Here is a 23,883-nt window from a genome sequence, read left to right as displayed (position 1 = left end):
TTAGATAATTCTTCTAATTTTTTTCTAATCCCAACTTTTAATATAATTAACTTAAATTTTGATTAAGTTTTTCTCATGCATTTAAAAATTTTAGTATTTTTAAAATGAAGAAGAATGGTCACACACGGTCTATTTAGCGGCTCATGTTTTCGGCCCACATGTAGATTTGATTTGTTTACGATTAAGGAAATATGTTACGGGTGACACAGACCAAAAATAGCCTGCTCGATGGCGCCACAATTGCTAACAACCTATACACCACCCCGAAAGACTGCGAGGAGTTCTTCGAGACCCTCGATAAGCCTTCGGAGGACCCCAAAACGTTTGCACCCCGAAAAACCTGTTGGTTCTTCTAATTATTCAAAAGATACAAAAACTCACACATACTTTTCTTTTTAGTCATTCGCGCCGGAGTACTTACGACTGTCAGAGGATCTGCCTATATGGAATATGGTAACACAAAGATCCTGGCTATTGTCGCGCCACCGCATGAGCTAATGCGCGCCAGTGCCCGACGCATGAACATGGGTGTCATCAACTGCTATGTGAACTTCGCAGCCTTCGCCACCGGCGAGCTGGAATCCGTTCCAGAGCGGGAACGGCTCTTGGGTAGCATGCTGACAAAGGCACTCGAGCCGGTGGTGTGTCGAACCGAGTTCCTTAACTTTCAGCTCGACATCCGGGTGCTGATCTTAGACGACGACGGTTGTCTGCTGAGCACTGCCATCAACTGCTGCGGCGTGGCCTTGGTTGAATGCGGAATTTCCACCTATGACTTGATTACAGCCTCGACGGCGTGTGTTTATCGAAATCACGTTTTCCTGAACCCCAGCGCCAAGGTGGAGGAACTTCTGTGGAAGCATCGCGGAGCTCAAGTTAAACCTGAAAGTGAGTCGGCCGCCCAGGAACATGGTTTGATCATCACCGCCAGTATGGACACGTTTGATCAGATAGCTCAATGTCAACAGTGTGGCTACCTCAACCCGGAAACCTATGTGAAACTAATGGACTACACACTAGCTATTAATAGATCCCTAAGGCAGCTAATTCGGCAAGTGCTGACCACCCGAGTCAAGGAGCAGCACGAGTTGGACCTGCGCGAAAAGACAGAGAGCGCCCTAGAGGATAAGAAGCTAAAGGAGATTATTGAACGACTGCAGCAAAAGGGACTGGATGAGTTCATCCAGTCAAACATCAAAGAAGATCCCTATGTGAAAAGAATGTAAATAAATGAATTACGGGTTTGAAGCCGTAATCGTGCTAATTAGGAATCCTGAAATAACTTTTATTTATAATTTTGCACTTCGAAAGTCTTTAAATGATTCCGACACAGATAACAAATGCGTAGCGCTCCAAACGACAGTAGATTTCAGACTTGTTTCGCTATCCAAAGTTAAGTTTTTGATCTCTAATTTTTAGTCTTAATTTCCTAAAATGCTTTCGGTCACAACAGCTTGGACCCTACTGCTGGTCGGTAGAGGCTTCCAGTACGGCTCCGGAATATGCGAGGTCCCAGTAGTGTTCCACTTGATGCTTCTGGAAGAATTCACGGGCCATCTTTTCCATGGGAAAGATCTTGAACTTGATCTCGCCAAAGTGTCGTCGCTGACTGGTGCCCTCCCAGACGAGCACACACGAGTTGGGCACGTCCTGGCCATCGTTACCCTTGGCGATATCCTCTTCCCACTTGATACGGTGCAGCATGAGCCGACGGTACTTTTTCTGTTGCTTAGGACCACCCTCCACAACCACAACGCAGCAGTCACGGAACAGGGCCACGCTGCCGGTCATCTGCAGCTGCTTGGCATTCGTCTCCACCTTGAACTTCTTACTTTGGTTGTCCTGTAAGTCGCGAATCCGATACACGCTCACATGTACACCGCAGCTGGTATCTTCGCGCAGTTTCCGTTGCTTCTTTTCACTCTTTTGCTCGCTGGTCAGCTTTCGAGCATTGTTGGCGTCCTCGTGGGCTTTCTGTCGCTTGGCCATCTGCTCCCTCACGTGCTGTTCCATCTTCGTTGGATCTTGGACGGCCTCTGAGCCAAGCACACGCATAAGATTCGATATGCGAAGCTTGGGCTCAGGCGGTGCCACCAGACCCAATCGAATCTTTTCCTGTTCCTCCTTCCAGGCCTCACGACGGTTCTGGCGACGCAGCTTCTTCCGCTCCTTTTTGGTGAGGAATACCGGCAAATAGACAGGCTTCAAGGGTTCATCTACAAAAGGGAAGATGTTTATTACATTGGAAACTTTTAAGAATTCAGTTGTTATACTCACTTGGCGGCTTCATCTGAGTGGGGTGCTCAATAAGATTGCTTATGGCCGTCTGTCGTATGCTTATCTTACCGCTCGCCTCATCCAGAGTCTCGAGGTCTTGGGTTAATATAACCGAGTCCCACCACTCCATGGCGGGAACATCATCCGGCATATCCTGCTTGGGAGCAATGAGCGCCAATTTGGTGGCCGATGAGATTCCAGTTTTTCTGGCTATTTGCGAAATCTCGTTCTGAAGCCTTTCCAGCTGGCTCTTCATGCGCATCCGCTCCGCCAGCTGCTGAAACTTGCCAGGCTCATGGAAGCGCAACGTTCTCTTGGTGCGCACCGTTGGCTTCTGTGCTATCCTATCGTCGAAGTACTTGATTGCTTCATCCTGCGCCGAGCTGGTTGCCTCGCCACCTCGCTCGCCGACTCCCGTCGTCCTCTGAAACACCTCTCGTTTCTTGGCCCGGATGTTAGCCTTTAGGGTTGGCGTTACAGTTGGTATATTAATGGCACGACCGCTCTTGTCCACCGTCCGTCCTTCTTCGTCTAGGATCAGAGGCTTGGGTCGTTCCTGTGCTTGAGCCGCAGCTGCTGCCGCCGCCGCTACTGAGGGCTGGATCAGACTAGCTAGGTTGCCAGTCAGTTTGGCGCGAATCTGCGCCTGCAGCTCAGCTATCTTCCTGGCCTTTTCCGAGTCCTCCGGGGTCGGCCTTTTGGCCAAAGCCTGCGTGGCAAGAGCCACGGGCATGCCGATCTGAGGCACCGACGCTAGGAGGGGGTCCTTGTCCCGAAGATTACTGAGTGCTCGCTTGCGCTCCTCGATCTCACGCTGGGCGTTCACCATCATCATCTTGATCTCCTTTGAACTAAGCGAGGACGTGGCTGCAGTTGCAGTTGGGGTTTCATCGCCGCCATTCTTCTCCTTGACGTCGAAGCGGGATTTCTTGGTCGCTTCGACGACGCCTCCATCGCCGGCGCGCTTTCTTGCCAATTTTTGGTCGTTGGCGTCGCCATCCTTGCGCGTTATAATGGACGACATAATTCGCAATTAAATGGGTCTGACTAAAAAGTAAGAGTTATTTACCGAAAACTTTGCACATTCCTCAAGCGATTTTTTTGTAAATTGTCCCGAATCGTCCCAGAGGGTTTTGCAAAGAAAACAATTCCTCCCCACAACGTTTTCAGTGAAAATTTCTTCTATGCAGGGTTGTCTGGCATAACATCAGAGGCGTCAGCAGGTGGGGATCAGACTATGGTCTAATTCCACTAACTTTCCTGTAATGAAAAAATATTAAATTAAAAGTTAAATCAGCATTTGTATGATTAACTACGTAATCCAGGGTGTGGCATTATACTTTGAAAATTAGTAAAAATTAATTAAAAGGACCCCTTTTAGCAAAGCGCCCCTGAAATTGAAGTGCAGTGTTACCAGCTGACTAGCAACTATCGGAGAGCAACCCTGCTCGTTTCTCATTTTCTCGTTTCTCAATATGGCGAACGTATTTGTTGAAGCCGCTTACAACTCGTCTATTTTTTTCTCGTCGTGTCTGTGTGTGCTTAATTATTTGTTGTGAAAATTAGACGATTTTCGTGTGCACAAACAGCGGAAAAGTTGCGTTAAACTGCAAGCATGGCATCAGAGGAAGAGAACGACGATAATTTTCAAGGTAAGTGCATTGTTTTAGTCGGCAAATTGTCGGCCTGAAAAATTCGGCTACCAGAATGCGAAGAACCGTGGTCATGTTCGAGAGAGGCGAGAGCGTCGATGCCGCGCAGCGTGTGCTGCTTGTCCCCCCTCTAGACCCCTGATTCATTGTTTATTGTTACTAAAAAATCCAATTGGAAGGTTTATTAAAGAGTGACGTCCATACTTTGGGCTAATATTTCTAATATTGTGAAATTTTTTCTTGGTGGCGCGTTTTTCTGGGCTTTTGCTCCTCTTTCATTCCACACAAGTTTATTATTGCATTTTTGTGTTCTCCTGATTCGCAAATGCAGGTTATATATCCGTCCTGCTCGCACGTCAAAACATCTGTTTTTTACGGTTGTTTTGGTTGCTGCGTTGAAAGTGTTGGCCGGTCACAATGATTTGTTGTAAACTATTTTTAAGTATTTTGTAAGTTAATTAAGAATTTTAATTTAAGCCTGATTGTTACAACGATGTCTAGCAATACAATTAATAAATAGTGTTCTATGCAATAGCGCAGTGTGGCCACTCGCGGCAGCAGTAAAAATGGCATCCAGTGTGACCAGATAACAAAGAAAATCCGATAAGGGATGGAAGCAAGAAAGCCCCAAGAAAGAAACTATATCTGGTCACATTTCATTTTTCGTTTTGTTGCTTGGACGTGGCAGCCATGACGTGATTTCTGAGTTTTTGTTAAACCACTTACATTATTAAAACTAGAAAAAACTGTAATTTAGGGGAATACGTGCATTACTCGTCATAGCGGCGGCTCCGTTTTAGTGCAAAGAAAGAAATCCAGTGCGTAACCTGTCTGAGAAGTGTGTGCAAAAACCTGAATTTACCACAAATATTGTGTAAGAAAGAAGCAAAAAAAAAAGCTAATAGCAAAAAAAAAAAAAGAAAAATTGTGCATATGAAACAAAGATGCGTGGAATATGGAAAATCTTGTCGCACTTGCACTGACGCTCACACATATGTGCTTTTTTCCACTCCCCCTTTTTCCCCCGGCCGCGTACGGTGCGCTCTTGATTGATTTCTCCACTGTGTATATGTGCACATGCCTCAGTGTGTGTGCGTGTTATGCACGCGCGTTTCGTCGGTCGCCCCGTCTCAGTCGTTCCAATTGCGAACAAGGGAACTAAAAAAAAAAACGACAAAAGCGAAAAAAAATTGGAAAAACTCGACTCGCCGTCGCCGTATTCAATGCGATTTAATTAAATTTGTAATGAAATAGTAACAGCCAAGTCTCGTGTATACAATAAGTTCAAAGTGTCTACAAAACCCCAACCGAAAAATTGCCTTTAAAGCACTTAACCAAAATATGCCAACACACAAGTAAGAAGAAGCAGCATTCAAGTGGGAGAGTGTAGAGAGAGTGTGCTCAGGATAGTTGTGGTGGGGGGCGGGGGCTGTGATGAGGAGGGAGCCTGGCCAGGAAATTGCTGGAATGTTGTAGTAGTAGTGGTAGAAAAACCGATAAACAATATGCCGTATGCCGCGCATTATCAACCCCAATTTCGCGTACAATTTATGTTAATTTACTCGCAGCTGTTCCCGTTGTCTGCCGCCACTGCCACTGCCGCTACTGCTGCTTCTGCTGCTGCTGCGACTGCTCTTCTTCGTCGTCTTCTGTCCCTGCCCCCATTTTAACTTCTCTTTTTCCGACGCTGTTGCACTGTGGGCGTGCGTCTATGTCTATGTATGTATGTATGTATGGTGAGTGGGCCGAGTGTGCGTGCGTGTGGAAGTTATCCTAGAGAACGAACGTGGGAACAGAGCACCAGAAACTTTAGGTGTCTAAATTTAACACTCTCGTGTCTCGTGTTTGTTGTCTCATCTGCTTGTTCTAATTGGATTTCTGCCTCGGTGCCATTATCCTTGTCCACCCCCCCCTTGTCTTTGGAATCTGTTTCTGTTCTGTGACGTCAGCATTGTCTGCGTATTTCATGAAAGAACAAGACATTTCTTCATGGAAAACTCCCAGAATCAGCATTATTAGACACATTTTCTTGTAAACTTAAAAATTATGTTAATGTGATACCCCCCCTGCCTTTGGAATGCCGACCTACCTGTGATTTCACCACGATTAGTGCCAATTCTCACCCAACGATGGTTCCGATCCATTTTTAATGGGTTTACCTTACCCTCTTTTCATTATTTTCTTTTTTATAAATATGTATGTTAATCAAATAACGAAAGTGTTTATTTTTGCACCCTTTGCTAATAAATGGCAGCTGGAATTCATTTCTCGTAATCTGAGTTACTCATAGCTGCAGGTAAACAATCGAGTAATGCGACATTGCATAAATCGCAAGTGCGCGAGAGAGAGACGGGTGTTGCGGTAGATGTAGTGCGACTATTTATGCAGTAATGCACAAATAAGGGAAGGGGGCGAGGGTGGCCGAGAGAAGAGAGAAGGGGAGAGGGCGTGCTTAAGTGCCTAAGCTTACGTATTAAGAACTCTTACTGAACTTGTTTTCTTTTCAAATAAATCAGGTGTATCAAAATGGCTCTGTTGCCGAGGGCTCAGGCTTGCATAAATATGCCTAAAAAACCATATCCACCAACAACAACAACATAATATCGTGGGGCGCCAGCAGAAATAAAAAAATAAAATTCAATACAAGAAGTGAAAGTATATTGTGTGTTTGTGTGAACTGCATTTGCGGCTGTATTGGTGGCGATCTTACCTTGCTGTTGCGAACGCGAGCACGAAACTAAGCAGGCCATCCCACTCGCACGCACTGCATTCAATCGAAGCAACAACAAGTGGTGCTTTTTTATATCCGCCATGTAGTATTTGGTATTTGGTGGTGTGTGTGTGTGTCTGCCGTGTGCTGGCATTTCGAAAAAGTTTACTTGCGCTTAAAATCCACAAACTATGAAACACAAATAAGAAATGTAAATATTATCTTAGCTTTCAATACGCTGTTCATTCGTTTTGAAAAATGCTCTCTCAAGTAGAACAACACTGAAGAGCAATTATTAGTGGGGCGATTGTTGTTGTTTTTGTTGATCTTTTCATTTTGACATTTGACGCGTATCACACTCGCTCCTCCGCTCCTCTCGGCTCTCTTTCATTGGGAGCGTGTGCCGCTCTTTCAAAGCTCCTTGTTGCTTTTTTTTTTTTTTTTTTGTTTCTTTCAGTTAGAGTACCCCCCGCCGCCATCCACCACTCCCTCCCTCCGACTACAACAACAGTTCGGCATTTGACATTGATTACCGTAATACCTTTGGCGTGTCTGTGTCTGTCTGCTCTGTGTGTGTGTGGGGCTTTTAATATTTGTGCAACTGCTGGTTGTCTTGTTATTTTACCTATTTACAGTAATTGTGTTGTTGCTCGGAGAGAAGGCCGTGCTTCAGTTCGATTCGCTGGCTTTGGTTGTTGTTTTTGTTGTTGCCATTTTGTTGTTCAGATTATTCGTCGCCCCAACACTCACGTAAACACTTACATACACTGCCACAGAGTTCATACAGCAATTGATGATATTTTTTGTTTTTGTTTTTGGAAGACGTGTGTACGAGTTAATTTATTTTTAAAGCGTCCACTGTACTTGTATGGGAATGTGAAAATTAATCAACGCTTATCATCTATCCTCTCTGATCGCATTTATCGATGCTCTTTGAGGTGCTCTTTTTTACGACTTGTCCCTTTTTGCATTTAAATGCTATGAGGCACGGGTACTGTCAGTGGCGCACGGGAGGTGAAAGTGAAGGTCATTAATATTTGCATATGGAAATGTTTACGCAGCGAAAATGCCAAAACATAAATGGTCATATGGCAAATGCCGTTTCGTTTTGTCTCATTTCTGCCCAGTCGCTTGTCGTCTCGTTTCGTTTGTTTTCTCTGTCAACGAGCGGTCGCCATTGTGGTTTCCGTTTCTGTCTCTCTTCGGCTCTCTTTTTTGCCATTCCATCAGTGTTGCTAACTATTGATTATAACAAAAGCTCATTTAGGCGAAAAATAGCTCAAAGGGTTATATTATCTATTTAGTAAAAAAGGGTTTAAAAATAGAAAATCAGCATTAGTAGATCTTAAGTGCCATAAAATTAGTAAATTAAAAGTTGAAACTTTAAAAAGCTAAATTATGGCTAGAAACAGAAGCTAGTTCCCAACACTGTCGCCTTAACCTAATTGGTTCAATAGTTTTGTAATTGTGAGCGGCTTCCGCTTTTGGCCCACAATCCAAACCTCTATTTTTGCTTCAATTGTCACCGAAAATAGGTTTATAGTAACCATTATGTTGGGCAGGGCGTGTGCGGCAACAATTCGCGTATCTATTTGTGTCATATCCCCCACTGTACAATATCCAAGCCATAACACGCATGTGTGTCACCGGATTTGTGGTGTTCCTGTGGTGTGGCACATGTAATCGAAATAGCTTCAATAGTTTCTCTCAGAGGTGGTGCCACAACGTTGTCTAATTAGCCAATTAGTCGCTGAGCTGAGCTGAGCTGGTGGTGCTGCAAGCTAAGCTCGCCGCATTGCCAACTAGGTGCATAATTATTGCCAACGACATTGCCAGCGTCGCTTTATTTACAGTGCTGGACAAGGTACTAGGTGCTCATGACCAAGTCAGAGGTCATGAATCAGTTAGTACTGTTAGGATCTTAAATCATATATCTGTTATATTTTCTTGTTTGGACATGTTGTGACAAGTTTATTAATGTAATCAATCGTCGCAGAGTTACCAGCTCAAAAACAAAAGCAAAAGTAGTTGACAGCCCTAGTTATTTGTTATTGTTGCCACCCGACTTGTTACATATATTGCTGTGTTGCTCTCGCTTTTGCGGTGGTAGTTATATGTACTTGAGGTTGTTTTTGTTTTTGTTGTTGTATTACTTGCTGCGGTTGGCTTTAGTCATACACTCACGCTCAGCAATACAAGCTATAATGTTTATATAATTTCTGTTTGTATCTTTTTTTTTTATTTTATTTTTCACATGCATACCGCGGCGAGGTTTTTATGGCTTGTTGTGGGTTGGGTTTTGGGGTTTCGGTTTTGGGTTTTGGGGTTTTTAGTCTAAAAAGTGATGATATTGTCTTACAAAGCTAGGCTTTAGATAAGTAGCTCAAAGTTACTAATTAGAATATTTTATGAATAATCCATCTAATTAAGCTGACTAACAAATTATTACTTAAAAGTCAATAAATAGACCAGACTTGTGATTCAACCTCGGCCTAATTTTGAAGGCCGTATGAATAATGCTCCATTTAGGCTCTCGAGTCTCCAGTCTCTAGTCTACGATTCTTGGACCTCATTTTTTATTGTTAGGCACTGAATAGAATTGCAACAAAATGCCGGAAACTACGCCACCGACAAGGCAAGGTGATGGCCAATGCTGACGCTTCCAAAGCTCTTTTTTTAATTAATTTATTAGTGTGTGTGTGTGTGTTTGACACACAATAGGCTGACATGGAAGTGAAGAATTCTGCGGAAGTTCAATTAACAACCAAGTCTAGAGAGGTGGGTGGGGGGGGGGTGGATTTTAAAAAAGAGAGTTTCAAAGCCAAAATCGGATAACTCTAATACTGGCATTAAAGCAGCCGTTAAATTGGTTAATGAAATATTAAAAAGTTGATTGTACGCTCAATTCGAGTGACCTTCAGTAATTTTAAAGATATAGCCTCAAAGATACAAGTGTGTGTGTGTGTGTATATAGTATATACAAAATGTATATTCATTTTTTATAATGAAAGACAGCAAGACAGACAACCCAGCCGGACAGAGACCCAGAGAGGGAAATACCAGTCGAGACTTGCTCCGTTGGTTGTTATTGTTATTGTTGTTGTTGTTGTTATTTGGTTTCTTTCAAGTCCGTTTTTTTTTTTTAGTCCAGTTCCAAATTGCCAACACTGTTGCTACTTGGTGCTTTTGTTTTTGTTTTTGTTTATCATACACTAACTAAGAGCATCTCAGCTGGAGGATCAAAGAGTCTTAGATTTAACATCTAAAGAGAGTCTAGTTAAGAGTTCTCTTTCTCTTGTTAGTATCGAATATCTTCATCTCTGTTAGTAATAATACTGTTATTAAATCTTAGTAGAGTGTTTAAAACTCTATATATTTTTATATTTCTTGGACTTTTTGGAGCTGCTCCAATAAGAAGAAGAAGAAGAAGAAATCCAAAACTGAATCTGGGAAGACAAGTTTTCGAAGCAACACCACACCACCACCACACCATCGAAAACCAACCACACACCATTACCACCATCACCACTCACTCTCGCCTCGAAACGAAACGAAACGATACGTTTCGAATCCGAGACTGAATCTCTGGCTCTGGCTATGGCTATGGCTCTGGGTCTCTTGTCTTTCTCGGCTTTGAAGCGAAGCCTTCTAGCCAACCACCCACCCCACCCTCTCCCCACCACCTGGCCGGCCCGGATTTTGGTATCGGGTTTTCCATTGGTTCGGTATTCGGTTCGGTTTGGGGCTCGGGGATCGGGGCCTGGGCCTTTTGGGTGTTGATTGTTGCTGCTTTTCGTTGATTAGCATGCCCATGTATTTGTGCTGAAGATATCGCGCTACTCACTACACTACTACTGCCTGCCTGGCCTGCCTGCTTCGTTACGAAACCCCTCCACATATAAAAAGTTTTTTTTATTCGAAATTTATTTATATTTTTTTTTTGTTGGTCGGCTCTGTGTGCCACTTCCAAAGTGCTTTATTTATTTTCAAAATCAAAAAAAGGCTTAAATTTTTATTTAAAATAGACAAGAGTTGTGAAAAAAGAGGCTATTTTGGAAGGCTATTTAGAGTAGCTTGGGAAGTACTCTATTTTTTAAAAGATATATGAAGCCTAAGACCTAGTTCCTAGTCTTAAAATCTAAGAACCATGTGCCGGTAGTTTGGTTTCTTTTTTGGTTTTCTGATTAAATTTAAATAGATTTTTGTTTTTTTGTATTTTTATAGTCATGTTTGTTTTTCGACCCAAAACCAGAATTCTTTGCCCGCCAATACTGGCTTCTCAGAAAGCCACATTTAAATGTGGTTTCCAAGTAGCAGTTTCCCCCAAACATCTGCTGTTAAGAGCTTTCTATATCCATCGATAATGTAGCTAGCTAGAGCTAGCTAGCCTAGCTGGCCAGACCACACAACCGAGATAACAATGTCACGTAAACAAGAACGCGCGCGCAAGTCAAGTAATCTAATCGGAGGTTGTGTGTGTGTGTGTGTGTGTGTTTGTCTTGCCTGGAATATATAGAAATTTCGATTTATTTTTTTTTCTTTTCTTTTTCTGCCGATTCACGGTCAATGTTTTTCCGATTTCAAGGGAGAGGGTTACCCATTTCCGCTTCTCGAACTTGTCTATAAAGAAGGGTTATGCAATAAAGATCGGTCGTTAATCGTTCTTCCAGTCTCTCAGTCTCCCAGCTCCCAGTCTCCTTGTTGTTTTTTTTGGGGTATTTGAACAGGCTACAAGTTCAATGTACGCACCTTTTGCTCACTTGCCCCGATATATATTTCAGAGTTCAGTGGCCAGTGCTTTTCAGATAAGCTTAGAATGAATCTATATCTATAGACCGATATATTCTATATCTGGTACGATGGAAACTGCCTTTGTTTTTCCCATTTTCCAGTAAAATTTGCTTTAGTCACTGGTCTTATGTGGAATATAACCTTTAACTCTTACTTTTGAGTCATTTTCCCTTTCAATATTGATTATTTTTTTTTTATCTTTTAACTCCAAGTTAGGTAGTTAACACCTTTATTTATGAATTATTCCCCCACTTGACGTCTTCCAAGTGACTCACACATTCAAATGAATGAGAGATCGGTTCGGGTAGTGGGTGCTGGCTGTCGTTTCTATATCTGGACTATAAATAGCCTCTCTGCCTGAAAGATAAAATTGAAAATATTGCCATTTTATTATATAAAATAGTAGATGTCTCTCTCTCTCTCTCTTTGGTCTCTCTGTCTTGAAAATGCAACTAAAAATGGGGAAAAACAATACGAAATGTTTACGAGGCAATGTCCAAGGCGTTGTTTCGTTGGGATTCCCGTGTGGGCAATTACCAATAAGGCCCCCACTCCCAGTCTCAGACCCCAGTTTGCCAGCATTATCGTCAATTGATTATTCACTCCAGCACATACATATACATATAGCCTCCTATACTCTCTATAGGTTATAGTCTCGTATTTGTTTGTTTGTCGAATCAGTTGCACTTGTATTTCTGTTTGCGTTTAGTAAGTGCCAAGTCTGTTAATTAGTCGAGGCTTTTAACTATTTTATGATAGCTATAACTGGAAATAATATCCATTATTTAGTCTATTATTTTATTTATTTCTTTAGTTTCCTCAAAGTTGGCCTTTTCACGCTCTAATTTCATAACAAACGCTTTCCACTCCCCTACTGATAACAGAACCATATTTCATTTCTTCTGATAAGGCTTGCAACTCTGGCAACTCTGCAATGATTTGTGAACTCTGCAACTCTGCATGCAACGGTACATAAGGCTATATATATATACAAACATATGCCAGCTGAGAGAGAAGAGGCCCGTCTGAGGTTGTTGCTGCCCCATTTCCTCGTTTGGTTGGGTATTGTTATCACTGGATGTAGTTTTTGTTCTTCTTCTTGTTCTTCTTGTTGTTGTTGTAAAGAAGCGCAGCACAAAGAAAACTGCTCGTGCACAGCTGACAGCTGCAGCGTCGTTTACAGCAAGCGAGTGTGTCATCTATTTTTCACCCGTGAGATTATACATTTTTACATATGGCACCTACCTTAGTGGTATGCAGCTAGTAGCCAGCCACCTAGGGGATTGTACTGTCTCTCTATCTCTGTCTCTGTCTCTTGCTTTGACTATGTGGTGGCGTGTGTTTTTCTTTTCTCTTTCGGCTTCGGAATCGGCATCGGAATTCCATTGCACGCGTTTTTCTTTTTGTTTTTCCTTCTTTTTTGAAAACGTTTCCATTATATTCCGTAGGGAACTCACTAGGGGCATGAGTTTACGTGGTATTTGTGACGAAAGATAGTGCGACATTTTTTTTAGTAATTGATTATGAATAAGAAATGGTTTGCAAAGCGATGCACTTTGGGAGTAAAAAGCATTTTTTACTAGACCAGAAAGTAACTATGCCTTTTTAATAATTGTAAAGTATATAGTATCTTAACCTGTGGGAATTCCATTTATTAGACTTTTATACCCTCTAATAGGTTCTAATAGTAGCGGGATATCTACTAAAAGTAGATTGTTTATGGTATTTGTGGCGAAAGAAACTAGGCCATTTTTAAGAATTTTTATGAATAAGATATAATTGGCAAAGCTATGCGTTTTGGGAGTTTGTAAGGTACTACAGATAGGTACTTTAGGTACTATAACCTGTTTGAATTTCAATTATTAGACTTTATTACCCCGTATGGAACTACTCTTAGACGGTTTCTGGTATTTGTGACGAAAGATACTAGGCATTTTTTAAAAATTGATTATGAATAAGAAATAATAATAAAAGAAAGAAGTCTCTAAGAAAGAATTGAGAGTATTTATAACGAAAGATACTCTAAAATACTTAGATATAGTTGACAAAATATTGAATATGATGAGTATATAGTATCTGAGTCGGTAAAGCTATGAATTTTGGAATTATATAGTTTTAGAATTCCATTTATTAGGACCTGTCCCTGTAGGAGACTTAAAGAATGACTTTTAATGGTATTTGTGACGAAAGATACTACATCATTTTTAAGAACTGACTAGGAGTAAGCCTTATTTGGCATAGTTTTTGATATTGGGAGTATATGGTATCTGAATTCCAGTGATTGGGCAACTAAATGCAGGCTTATTTTAGACTTTGTGTCAAAAGTTACTCTTAAATATTCAAAAATAGTTGGCAAAATGTGGCATATTGTGGGTATTATAGTCTCTATATCCTAGATCCTAGATCTATATCTAGATCCTTTTCCTGTTGGGAACTCAAATCATGACTTTCAGTTCATATGTGGTATTCGTGACGAAAGAAACTAAGCCTTTTCCTACAATTGCTAACAAATAGGAAGTAGGACAGTATCTACCTGACTCCCAGGCACCATTGGGAATATTTTTTCAGGTTTATTTGCTTTTACCAGGTACTTATTAGTCGATCATCCCCGGATGCTTCCTCCTTGATTTCTTTTGGTGGTTGCTTAGCGGTTGACGACTTTTGTTGTGCCTGCGGCCAGCTGTTGTCGAAATCCTCGCATTTCCTTCTTCGTCCTTGCCCCCTGTCTCTGTCTCTATGTCTGTCTCTGTTCCTGTCTTGGCTTGCTTGTTCCTCACGCTTTGTTTGCCCTTCCTGTCGCCTTCCCACCGCTCCGCTCAGCTCCCCAGCCCAGCTCAGCTCACTTCCAGTGCATTGGCCTTTCGGCGTTTGGCTCTCAATGCTATTTGAACGGCGCGGTTTTGTTGAAAACTTGAAATTGTGTTATTGTTGCTAGGTTGGTGGCTGTATTTCTTGGTTGCTTTATATGCACAGTTGTACATATTTAATTGCTTAACTAATTTAATCCTTCAAATTAGCTTCCACACCTTGGATGCTAAGGATAAAAGTTAATTTTGATGAACAAGTTCTTAGGTTTTCGAATTAATTAATTAATTATCCAATCTATTCTTTAAAAAATCTTAATTGATGAGGGACTTTACCGTTTTTTTGTGTGAAACAGTTTCTGACCAATGGAATGCCTCTTTCCCTCTCCCTCCCACGAGCAGGTGTGTGTGCTCGCCCTTGACTGTCTTACCCACTCTGGTTGTTTGGAAAAAAGAAACAGAGTTTCATTGTGGAATACTTTCGCACTTACACACATACCCCAAACACCCGTTTCTATATGTGTTTGTGTGTAAGTGGCTTAAATTCCTAGCGAAAAAAAAAATGACAAACAGGGGCAAGAGATAAGCCAAAAGCCAGGCAAGTAGACAGATAGACAGACCGAAAAAAAAGGCACGATGAAAAATCGCGGCCTCTTAGAAGATTCGCTGCTCTACGGTAAATCTACCTGAAAGCGGAAAATTTTCATATGCAAAAATGTCAAAAGTGAACAAACCAAAAACAACATCCGAAATTATGACTGAGAGTCTCGGGGACTGTCGCGTGCTTACCGCTCTTTCATCTTTGCGCTTATTTGTTTTTTAAGAGAGCGAGAGAGAGAGAGAGGCATCCATCGGGTTGGAGAGTCAGCGAGACGCGATAACGAGTTAACCTACGTAGTAGCCGTCCTCCGCAACGTAAACACAAAACAGCTGTGATGAATAAAACGTATGATCGCGACCGCGTAATGCAAACAAAAAGATACTACCCATAATAATAATAAAAGCAAAATAAGAAGGGGGAGTGGAAAAAACGATATCAAGTGCAAGGCAAAACAAATGCTAAGTGTTCTCTTTTTATCACAACAGTGTAGAGTGAAAATAGGATCAATAAGTAACATAACAATTACCAGAAACGCAACGAAATTGGAACAAAACGGAGCAGCAGTCACCGAAAAGCAACAAATACCAACAACAACAACATCGCCTGAAACAAGTACGCAAAAAAATGCCTAAAACCAAAACGTGATTTTCTGACTAAACATAGTCACACTTTTGTAGACAAATTTTGGACGCACAGCAGCAGTGGAAATCCAAAAAAAAAAAAAAAAATACCACACCGGAACGGCAGCTTACGTCCTAAAATAAATATTATTTTCACTGTTGATTCCTCATCGATTTTCCGATAACAGTCCCAGTGCTGTTAGGTTAGGTGCGCTTTTCAACACTGCATCGCGAGCAGCGAGAGCTAGCGAGCATAACAGCTGATTCACACTGTCATTGTGGAGGCGGCGACAGCGAGACCAAGAGCGCTGAGAGAGAGCATCATAAACTACTACGTGTGACGTGGTGGGGGCATACAGGTGGCAAAACAGCTGTTCCAACAGCAAAAGCAACACAGGGGAAGCAACAAGAAAATCGTATTTACTAGAAAAACTATCCATTATACGTAAGTACGCCGTGCTTGTTTCCTGGCCATACCCTATTAAGCTGAAATATTCTTCTAGAATCTAGAATCGGAAGCAGATACATAGAGAGGGAGAGAGAGAGTTAGATTAACAGACACATACACAAACAAGCAAAAGTAAGCAAGTTTTTTTTTTTTAGTGGTTATGTCTAAGACGTGCAGACAGTCAGCTTTGCATTCAGGACTTCTTACATCTAAAAAACACAATAAGAGAAATCTATAGCTAAGAGAGTGGCTAACGGATCGAGGCTGAGACCAATGCCAAGTGCGCACATTATATTGCAAACTTGTTTTCATTTATTTCTGGCCCGACACACGCTCCGCTTACAAAAACAACAACTAAAACCACTACGAAAGACAGCAGTGATACAAGGCACGTACTTGGGGCAAAGTGGCGAGTCAAGAGGCTGCCTAAGAGAGCAAAGAGAGTGATCTGGTTGAGCGCATTTCGCTCTCGTTATATCCAATTCGCCCATTGAGCGGTGTAACAAACGAGTGCACAGCAGAGAGCCAAGAGAGTAGTGCTCTCCACAGCAGCAGCAGCAGCAACAACAACTCTCGGGCCAACCACTTGAAAGCAACTCGTTTCGATTTCATTTAGCAGATACCTTTTGTACGTTGATTAAGATACCTTGACAAGCGAAGTGCCACACAAAAGAAGATGCAGATAAATTGCAGTAAAGCCTAACCGCACAAACCGTAATTAGAACTGATCGAAGGCAACGTGCAAATCCTCCGCGTATATCGCATCCCCGAATTCCAGTGCCAAATTCCAAAAACGTCGAAAATGTCTTGAGTAAAAGTGTCTCGAACGCGTTAAGCGTTTATAAGTACGACTGTGACTGTGTGTGTGCGTGTGTGTGTGAGTTGCACCCATACAATTGCAACCAAATCGAGCAGCAGCAACCAAAAGTGGTTTAAAAAGGCATTAAAAATTAACAATATTTCAAGTGCTCTGAAACTGAACTCTGAATGCGAATACGAGTACGAACGTGTGTGCGTGTGCAAAGAAGCGTTATATGCGATGAGTGTGTTTGCTGGCTACCACGAACGCACACCTCAGTAGTAGGCGATAGACGTACTTGTGTATCTATGTGCAACTAATATAGCTGTGGACAAGAAAGAAAAAAAAAATATAATAAGCGGCCAGAAGAGCCAGAGCAACAGTAAAATATATAAAAATCAGCGTACGAACACAGATGATTTTTTAGCAAAAAAAAACGAAAAGAAAAAAAAAGATCGACCAGCAAGCAACAACAAAAGCAGAAAGGGGGGAGAAGCCAATCAAAACAGCAGTTGTCTCGCTTCAACGCGCTCGCACTGATCGACGACAGTGTGACAGCAAGGCAAGGAGAGCGAGAGAGCATCAGTCACGGACGTGTGCGAGCAGCCAGCATTGATTTGATTGCTCGCCTGCTTTTGCTTTTGGCTTTGCGCTGTCTTTGATTTTGCTTATGGCTGACCTGAGAGCCACCTCTTACATACATATTCATCATCATGTGTATGTGCATTGAGCTCAGCCACTCACACTGATAGCTATTGGCACCTGGCACAGGATTTTACAACAGCAACAAAAAAAAACACAGTACAAGAAGTACCTACCCTCCCTACCTATCGACTACTCACCTTCCTTCCGCTACTTCGCCGCCGAGAAGAGACAACAAAAAAAAAAAAGAAGAGGGACAGAGCCTACATGCCTACCTTAACCCAATTAAAATACCATATTATTTAACAAAAGAAATTGTGTTATTTGCGAGCAGCACCCATTCGCAAAAAGAGCGAGCGAGCGAGCGAGAGCCAAAAGTGGGCAAAGCGAGAGAGAGAAAGACTACAATTGGGAGTGCAAATATGTACCAGAAGACTTTTGAAAGTAACCATACATATGTACATATATAAATATATATATTAAATTGTCTTCCATACGGAAGTGAAATTCTCAAGATAAACGCTTCAAATACAAAGAGAGTGTGCGTGCATTTGAAATCCAAAAAAAAAGAAACAAAAAAATACAAAAAGTTCATTTTTTTTTTATCAAAATCAAACGAAAGCAAAGTTTGCAGAGCCCAGCTTAAAAAAGAGAGCCGTTATATGTGTTTGTGTAAGAGAGCCCAAGAGAGAGAGAGCAGAGCTGTACATGTGTGTCACGTCTTAGCAACAACGTAAATTTCATTTACGATTACAACATACTAAACTATAGCATTATATCGCACAGAATCAACAACAACAACTATAACAACTACAACAAGATTCGAAAAAAAAACCCAAAGAGCGAAAGAGAGAGAGAGAGGAATATCCAGGCAGCTTCCTTCCGGACTTGAAACACTTCCAGGCCGTGTGCTTCCCCCCGTCCTCTACCTTCCCATACACCAAAACACCATATACCATACCCTTCCAGGCCATCCGTCGCCAATACATCCTCCATAGAGATCTGTACAAGCAACACTTCCTCCAGTGGGTATAGCACTTCCTCCATATCCAGATCCAGATCCGTTGGGTGTATCTATTGCGATCTGATTGGCGGCTAGCTGCGAGCACGTTATGACCAATTCGATTGCGTCGACGAAATGCCTGCCCAATGCACTCTCGACCGGCAACTATGGAATGTCCCAAAGACACCGCTACACCGACGATAGCAAGGAGTACATTATCGTCAAGCTCACCGACTCAGCCTTCCGTGCGATCGAGGAGTATCAGCGCGATGATCATGCCAAGCGCCTGCCGCCCGGCCAGCGGGCCAAGATCCAGTTTAGTGGCAACGAAGGCGTCATCCAGTTCCCGCGATCGTCATCAGATGCTAATGGCCACCACAACAACCCTAGTGCTAATGGCAACGGCAACGGCAACACTGGCGGCGACGGAGGTCGCAAGTTCCTCTTTACCATTAACAACATGGAGGGAACGCTCGAGTGCGTCCAACAGCAGCAACAGAATCTTGGTGTCCTCGGCGCCGTCACACTGCGGATGCGGATCCATGCGAACGATGATGTCTATGATACGACGCGCACAAAAATGGCCATTGCCGAGGAGACGGAGAAGAGCAAGTGCATACGGGAGATCAAGCCGAACCAGTCGGATATCGGGCGTAAGGTGAAGAAGCCGCCGTCCATGGTGAGCAGCAACACGACCTCCTCCTCCTCCTCCTTGTCCAGCTTTTCCTCCTCCAACATCGCCAACTCCAACTCCAATTCTGGTTCGACGACGACGGCATTTCATCATCACAACAGCAACAACAGCAACAACAACAACAACAGTGGGATCAACAACAACAACAGCAGCAATAGTTTTAATAGCAACAACCATAGTCGTAAGTTAGGTTCATCGCCATTTAATGGTCTAGGCGTAGGATTGGGAGGCGGCTCCGCCAACTCCTCCAACTCCTCCTCCTCTGCGTATGCATCGCGCTCCCCCAATCCCAGCATGCTGGGCGCCAGCGGCACAGTCAACGGTACTGGTGGTGGCTCCGCCGCCGGCAGTCGATATCATCATCAATACCACGGTGGAGCTGGTGCGGGTGCGGGAGCAGCCTCCTCCCTGGCCTCCACCTTCGCAAGCGGCATATCGCAGGGGTACAACCTGAGCGGCAGCTCCCCGAGGGATTCGGCGCAAGGAGCTACAGCGGCAGGATCGGCAGGAGGCCAAGGAGCCAATGGACGCAGCAGAATGCCGAGCGGAGGCAATGCATCCGCCAACAACAAGAGTGCCAACAACAAGTCCTCAGGCGGCAACAAGATGTCGGAGGTGTCGCGGCGGAACATCAGGGAGCGACTGGTCCATCTGCTGGCCCTGAAGGCCTTCAAGAAGCCGGAGCTCTTCGCCCGGCTCAAGAACGAGGGGATCCGCGACCGGGAACGCAACCAGATCACCAACATACTCATGGACATCAGTACCATGTCACACAACACGTACAACCTGCGGCGCCAGATGTGGAACGACGTCGACGAGAACTGGCCCTTCTTCAGCGAACAGGAGCTCCAGCAGCTGAAGCGCCGCAAGCCCCAGAACCTGACCCCCCCGATGAGCTCCGACGCGGGCAGCTCCACCTCCGGCCAGAGTCCCACCTCGACGCACACCGGCAGTCCACCGCCGCCCTCTTCCAGCGGCGGAGTCGGTGGCGGAGGGCCGGGCTCTGGGGCCGGGGGAGCGGGAATGAAGCGAACCAGTTTGGAGTACGACGAGACCATGTTCAGCACTGTCCAGCCCAAGAAGCAGCGCATCAGTCACTACAAGAAGGACACTCCGCCCTCGAGCACCTTCTACCCCGCCGTCTCCTCCGGGCTGGCCTCCTCGAACTCCTCCCGGAATCGGTACACGCCGCCCCAACGGCAGCCGGGTCCGCTGGACGATCACAGCACCGGGGATCTCAGCTACAATGTGCTGGAAAACATGGAGGAGTTCATGAGCTCCACGGCAGCGGCCACCCAGTCGACTGAGCAGCAGCACCAGCAGCATCCGCGGAGCAACAGCAGTCGGAGGAGCAGCTCGTCGCTGGGCAGCGGTAACAATGGCAACAAGGACAAGAGGAACTCGACGGGCAGCAACTCGAGCAGCTCCAGTGGCTACGAGACCCAGCAGGAACGGCAAAGGACCACCACCGCCATGTCCTCGTCCGGCCGCAACAGCAATTCCTCGCCCCCGAAGCTGTCGTACAGCTTTGTTCCTGCCGCCGCCTCCTCCTCCTCCTCCTCCTCGTCATCATCAGCTCCAGCCGCCGCATCCTCTTCCTCCTCTTCCAGCAAGCAGAGATCCCAGCCAGCGACGGCGCAGCACAGCAGTGGGAGCAAGAAGCGGACGAGTCAGAGCAATGGGGTGAATGGCCAGCGGCAGAAGAGTTCCAGCAGCTACCAGCAGGTGCCTCCACCCTCGAGATCCGCCCCCCAGCATCCGCAGCAGCCACCACCACATCATCAGCAATCCCAGCAGACGCAGCAACCACAACAACAACCACAACCAGAAAGGTATCCACCGCCGGCACAGCGGGAACACAACAACCATTACCATCAGCAGGCCAACAAGCATCCCTCGCCGACGCAACAGCTGGCGGCGGCGGCCCACGCCTACTCGCATGCGGCGGCGGAAGCGGACTCGGCCACGCCCCGCTACGACTTCAGCCAGTACGTGCCCATCCAGACGCTGGAGGTGCGGCGGCGCTACAAGACTGAGTTCGAGAGCGACTACACCGAGTACTGCAACCTGCTGAAGCGGGTGGAGACGGTGCGGAAGCGGTTCCAGGACCTGTCCGAGCGCCTCGAGGGAGCCCGGCGGCACGAGAACGGCTATGGGGACTATGACCACATCAAGCAGACGATCGTGAGCGAGTACGAGAGGATCAACAGCGACCACACCATCCAGGACGAGAAGCAACGCTTCGACTACCTGCACGCCAAGCTGGCCCACATCAAGCAGCTGGTGATGGACTACGATAAGACTTTGATGAGTGCCACAGCCACTGTTGCCACGGCGACGCCTCCAGCTCCAGCTCCGGCTCCAGAGCCGGTTCGGGAACGGAAACCGAAATCGAAACCGGAACGGATAGAGGTGGCGGCCGGGAAGCATCAGCAGCATCAGCAGCAGCGGCGACAGCATCATGCCGTGGAGACGATAGAAGCACATCGCCAGCAGCACCAAGAGCCACCGCCACCACACCACTATCAGGAACAGCAGCAGCATCATCCTCAACAGAAGCAGCAGCAGGAGAGCGACTCGGAGGACAGCTCGGATAGCTCGGACTCCAATGATGAGGACTCCAATGACGAGGACTGTGATGATTCCCACTCCAATAGCGATGAGGAGGAGCGCTACTGATCCACTGATCCACGGCAGGAACTACTTGGACAACCGCTGAACACCACCACCCCCCCAAATGTAAAAAGGCCAACCAGATACCAGATATCAGATACAAGATACTAGATGGAAGAATGGAAGGAACCTATCTTACAGATACTACAAACTATGATAGTGAAAATGCTACAAAAAACAACAAAAAAAAACAAACTAAGCAAGAAAATGGTTCTTAAACTACAAAATTGTACTAAAAAAACAAAAACCCTCAAAAAAATGTTGAAATTATGTTAACAAAACAAACAAAAAAACTAAAAAAACAAAAAACTTTAAACAAAAAATACAAAGTTTCGCGTATAAATGATTTTTTATTAAAATTTAAGAACGACTGCGGCTAGTGGCTGCTTTCAAAACTTCTAAATATATATACATGTGTATGTAAATATATAAATAAAAAATTAAAATTATAAATAAAAAAATAAAAACTAAAAACTATATACCTACGAGGAGAGATGAAAGCCAGGAGGAGGAATCACCGGACGAGCCGAGGAGAGTCGAGGAGACAAAATCAATATTTTTTATGGCATGAATGCGAAAACAAAAAAAAAAAACATTTATATACCAAGTTGTAGACTTAATTTTTTGTTGAGCATATATATTAAAAAAAAAGAGAAAGAAAGAGAAACGTGCAGCTTAAAATAAAAAAAAATGAGCGCAGGCATAAGTAACTAAATGAGAAAAAGAGAGAAGAAACGAATGTTTTTCCTTCCTTGCGTTTTGTGTAATAATTATTACTATTATTATATTATTATCAATTTTTAAATATAGCATGTATGTTTTTCGTTTTTAATCTAGACTCTTCTTATTTTTATTCTTGATTTTTGTTGAAAAAAAAGCAGAAAACGGCAAACACACCACTCTACACCTCACACACACACACACCTCACACACAACACCTCACAAATATTTGCATTTTTGGGCCTAGCTTTTGTTTTAGATTTTTGTGTAAAAAAAAAGATTAAAGAGAGAGAAATTAAGAGAGGGAGAGAGATTAAGAGAGAGAGAGAATGAGAGATAGAACTGCACGTGCCTAGGTCCTGAGATGGCCCGTCCTGAACATTAAGAGAGAGTGGGGGATCATGGTTGGGGTAGGAGTGGTGGGGTGGGTGCGAGAGCAGGTTTAATTAACTGATATTGAGAGCCAATGTTTGCCTGGGTCCTGGGCCTACTAAGATCCTAGCCATGTATGCCATGTCAGTGTATGATGATACTTGGTGGTGTGTTGCATGCGGGCGTGCCTCTAACAATAGACTGAACTTTTAAACGGCTTGTTAATTTCTAGCGGCTTGTGTAGTAGCTCCTTTGTTTAAACTATCATTAAAACTATAGTTAATTTTTGTTGAATATTTAATTTGTGTTTTTATTCAGTTTTGGAGTTTTTGAGTTTTGGTTTTTAGACAAGCTGCATATATTGCTCAAAATTACCAGAAAAGGACTATGTAGTTGGGAATGATGGTATACTTGATGGTTGTATCAGAGAGCTAATGCTAATTGGTTTTAGTTAATAGATCGTCGTCTCTAATCATGTTATAAATAGAAAAGCTTCCTTAAAAAAGAAAACATTTTTCAAAACAAAAACAAATCACAAAAGTCGCTTGAAAATTATCAAATAATTTGCTGAAACTCTAGTGTCCAAAAAACAACAAAAATAAAAAAAACCAAAACAAAGTTCGAGAATAAGAATTAATTAAAAAAATTAAAGAAAAAGAAAGTGGGGGGAAAGGAAAGAGGAAATTTTAGCTATTTCGTTGCAATATTTTTTATATACGATATTTAAGTAGAAAGAGGAGATAAGAAGGAGGAGGAGATAAAGAGGATAACCAAACGAAAGGGAAAATCAAATGGAACAATGAGATCAAGTTGCAAAAAATCAAGCGTTTAAAATCGATTCGTAGCAATTACAACAAACAAATAATACAAAAAATAAAAAAAAATCATATATACAATTTATATACAACAACAAGAAAAAACAAACACTAAAATATACACAAAATATATAAATTTAAAACAAAACAAAATCTATATATATATATATACAACATTGACATTTGATAAGCAACAAAAAAAACTTACTAGTTTTATATAAATGCCACGCCCACATACACACACACACTCACTCATACAGCC

The 23,883-nt window shown here is 43.5% G+C and overlaps 4 protein-coding genes across 9 annotated transcripts in view; 3 read left to right on the top strand and 1 right to left on the bottom strand.

The window, feature by feature from the left end:
- The first annotated feature begins 102 nt into the window (after positions 1-102).
- Positions 103-1,267, top strand: Mtr3 (exosome complex exonuclease Mtr3). The gene is made up of 2 exons (XM_017234003.3): positions 103-342; positions 400-1,267. The coding sequence occupies exons 1-2, from the start codon at positions 192-194 to the stop codon at positions 1,224-1,226; spliced, it is 978 nt and encodes a 325-aa protein (XP_017089492.2). The 5' UTR covers positions 103-191; the 3' UTR covers positions 1,227-1,267.
- Prp3 (pre-mRNA processing factor 3) lies at positions 1,265-4,358 on the bottom strand. 2 transcript variants are annotated; one of them, XM_017234002.3, is made up of 4 exons: positions 4,134-4,356; positions 3,347-3,537; positions 2,278-3,277; positions 1,265-2,216 (listed from the first exon to the last, which is right to left on the bottom strand). In XM_017234002.3, exons 3-4 carry the CDS (start codon positions 3,110-3,112, stop codon positions 1,462-1,464), a joined length of 1,590 nt encoding a protein of 529 aa, XP_017089491.1. In that variant the 5' UTR covers positions 3,113-3,277; positions 3,347-3,537; positions 4,134-4,356; the 3' UTR covers positions 1,265-1,461. The 2 variants fall into 2 exon arrangements, with proteins under 2 accessions (XP_017089491.1, XP_017089490.2); XM_017234001.3 differs by having other exon boundaries at positions 2,278-3,537; positions 4,134-4,358.
- The window catches only part of Mi-2 (chromodomain-helicase-DNA-binding protein Mi-2 homolog), a 28,340-nt gene continuing 8,206 nt past the window's right edge, over positions 3,750-23,883 (top strand). For both annotated transcript variants that reach the window (XM_017233998.3, XM_017233997.3), the window contains exon 1: positions 3,750-3,929. In XM_017233998.3, the coding sequence (XP_017089487.2) occupies positions 3,893-3,929 (37 nt within the window). In that variant the 5' untranslated portion in view covers positions 3,750-3,892. The remainder of the gene's footprint in view (positions 3,930-23,883) is intronic.
- On the top strand, positions 4,581-22,546 carry Su(Tpl) (Suppressor of Triplolethal). 4 transcript variants are annotated; one of them, XM_070280038.1, is made up of 5 exons: positions 4,581-4,747; positions 15,321-15,447; positions 15,513-15,900; positions 15,959-16,035; positions 18,131-22,546. In XM_070280038.1, exon 5 carries the CDS (start codon positions 18,457-18,459, stop codon positions 21,718-21,720), a length of 3,264 nt encoding a protein of 1,087 aa, XP_070136139.1. In that variant the 5' UTR covers positions 4,581-4,747; positions 15,321-15,447; positions 15,513-15,900; positions 15,959-16,035; positions 18,131-18,456; the 3' UTR covers positions 21,721-22,546. The 4 variants fall into 4 exon arrangements, with proteins under 4 accessions (XP_070136139.1, XP_017089488.2, XP_070136138.1 ...); XM_017233999.3 differs by having other exon boundaries at positions 4,581-4,803; XM_070280037.1 differs by having other exon boundaries at positions 4,581-4,803; positions 15,499-15,900.

Source organism: Drosophila bipectinata, chromosome 3L, assembly GCF_030179905.1.
Source record: "Drosophila bipectinata strain 14024-0381.07 chromosome 3L, DbipHiC1v2, whole genome shotgun sequence".
NCBI lineage: Eukaryota > Metazoa > Arthropoda > Insecta > Diptera > Drosophilidae > Drosophila > Drosophila bipectinata.
This window is presented reverse-complemented; position numbering and strand designations above follow the sequence as displayed.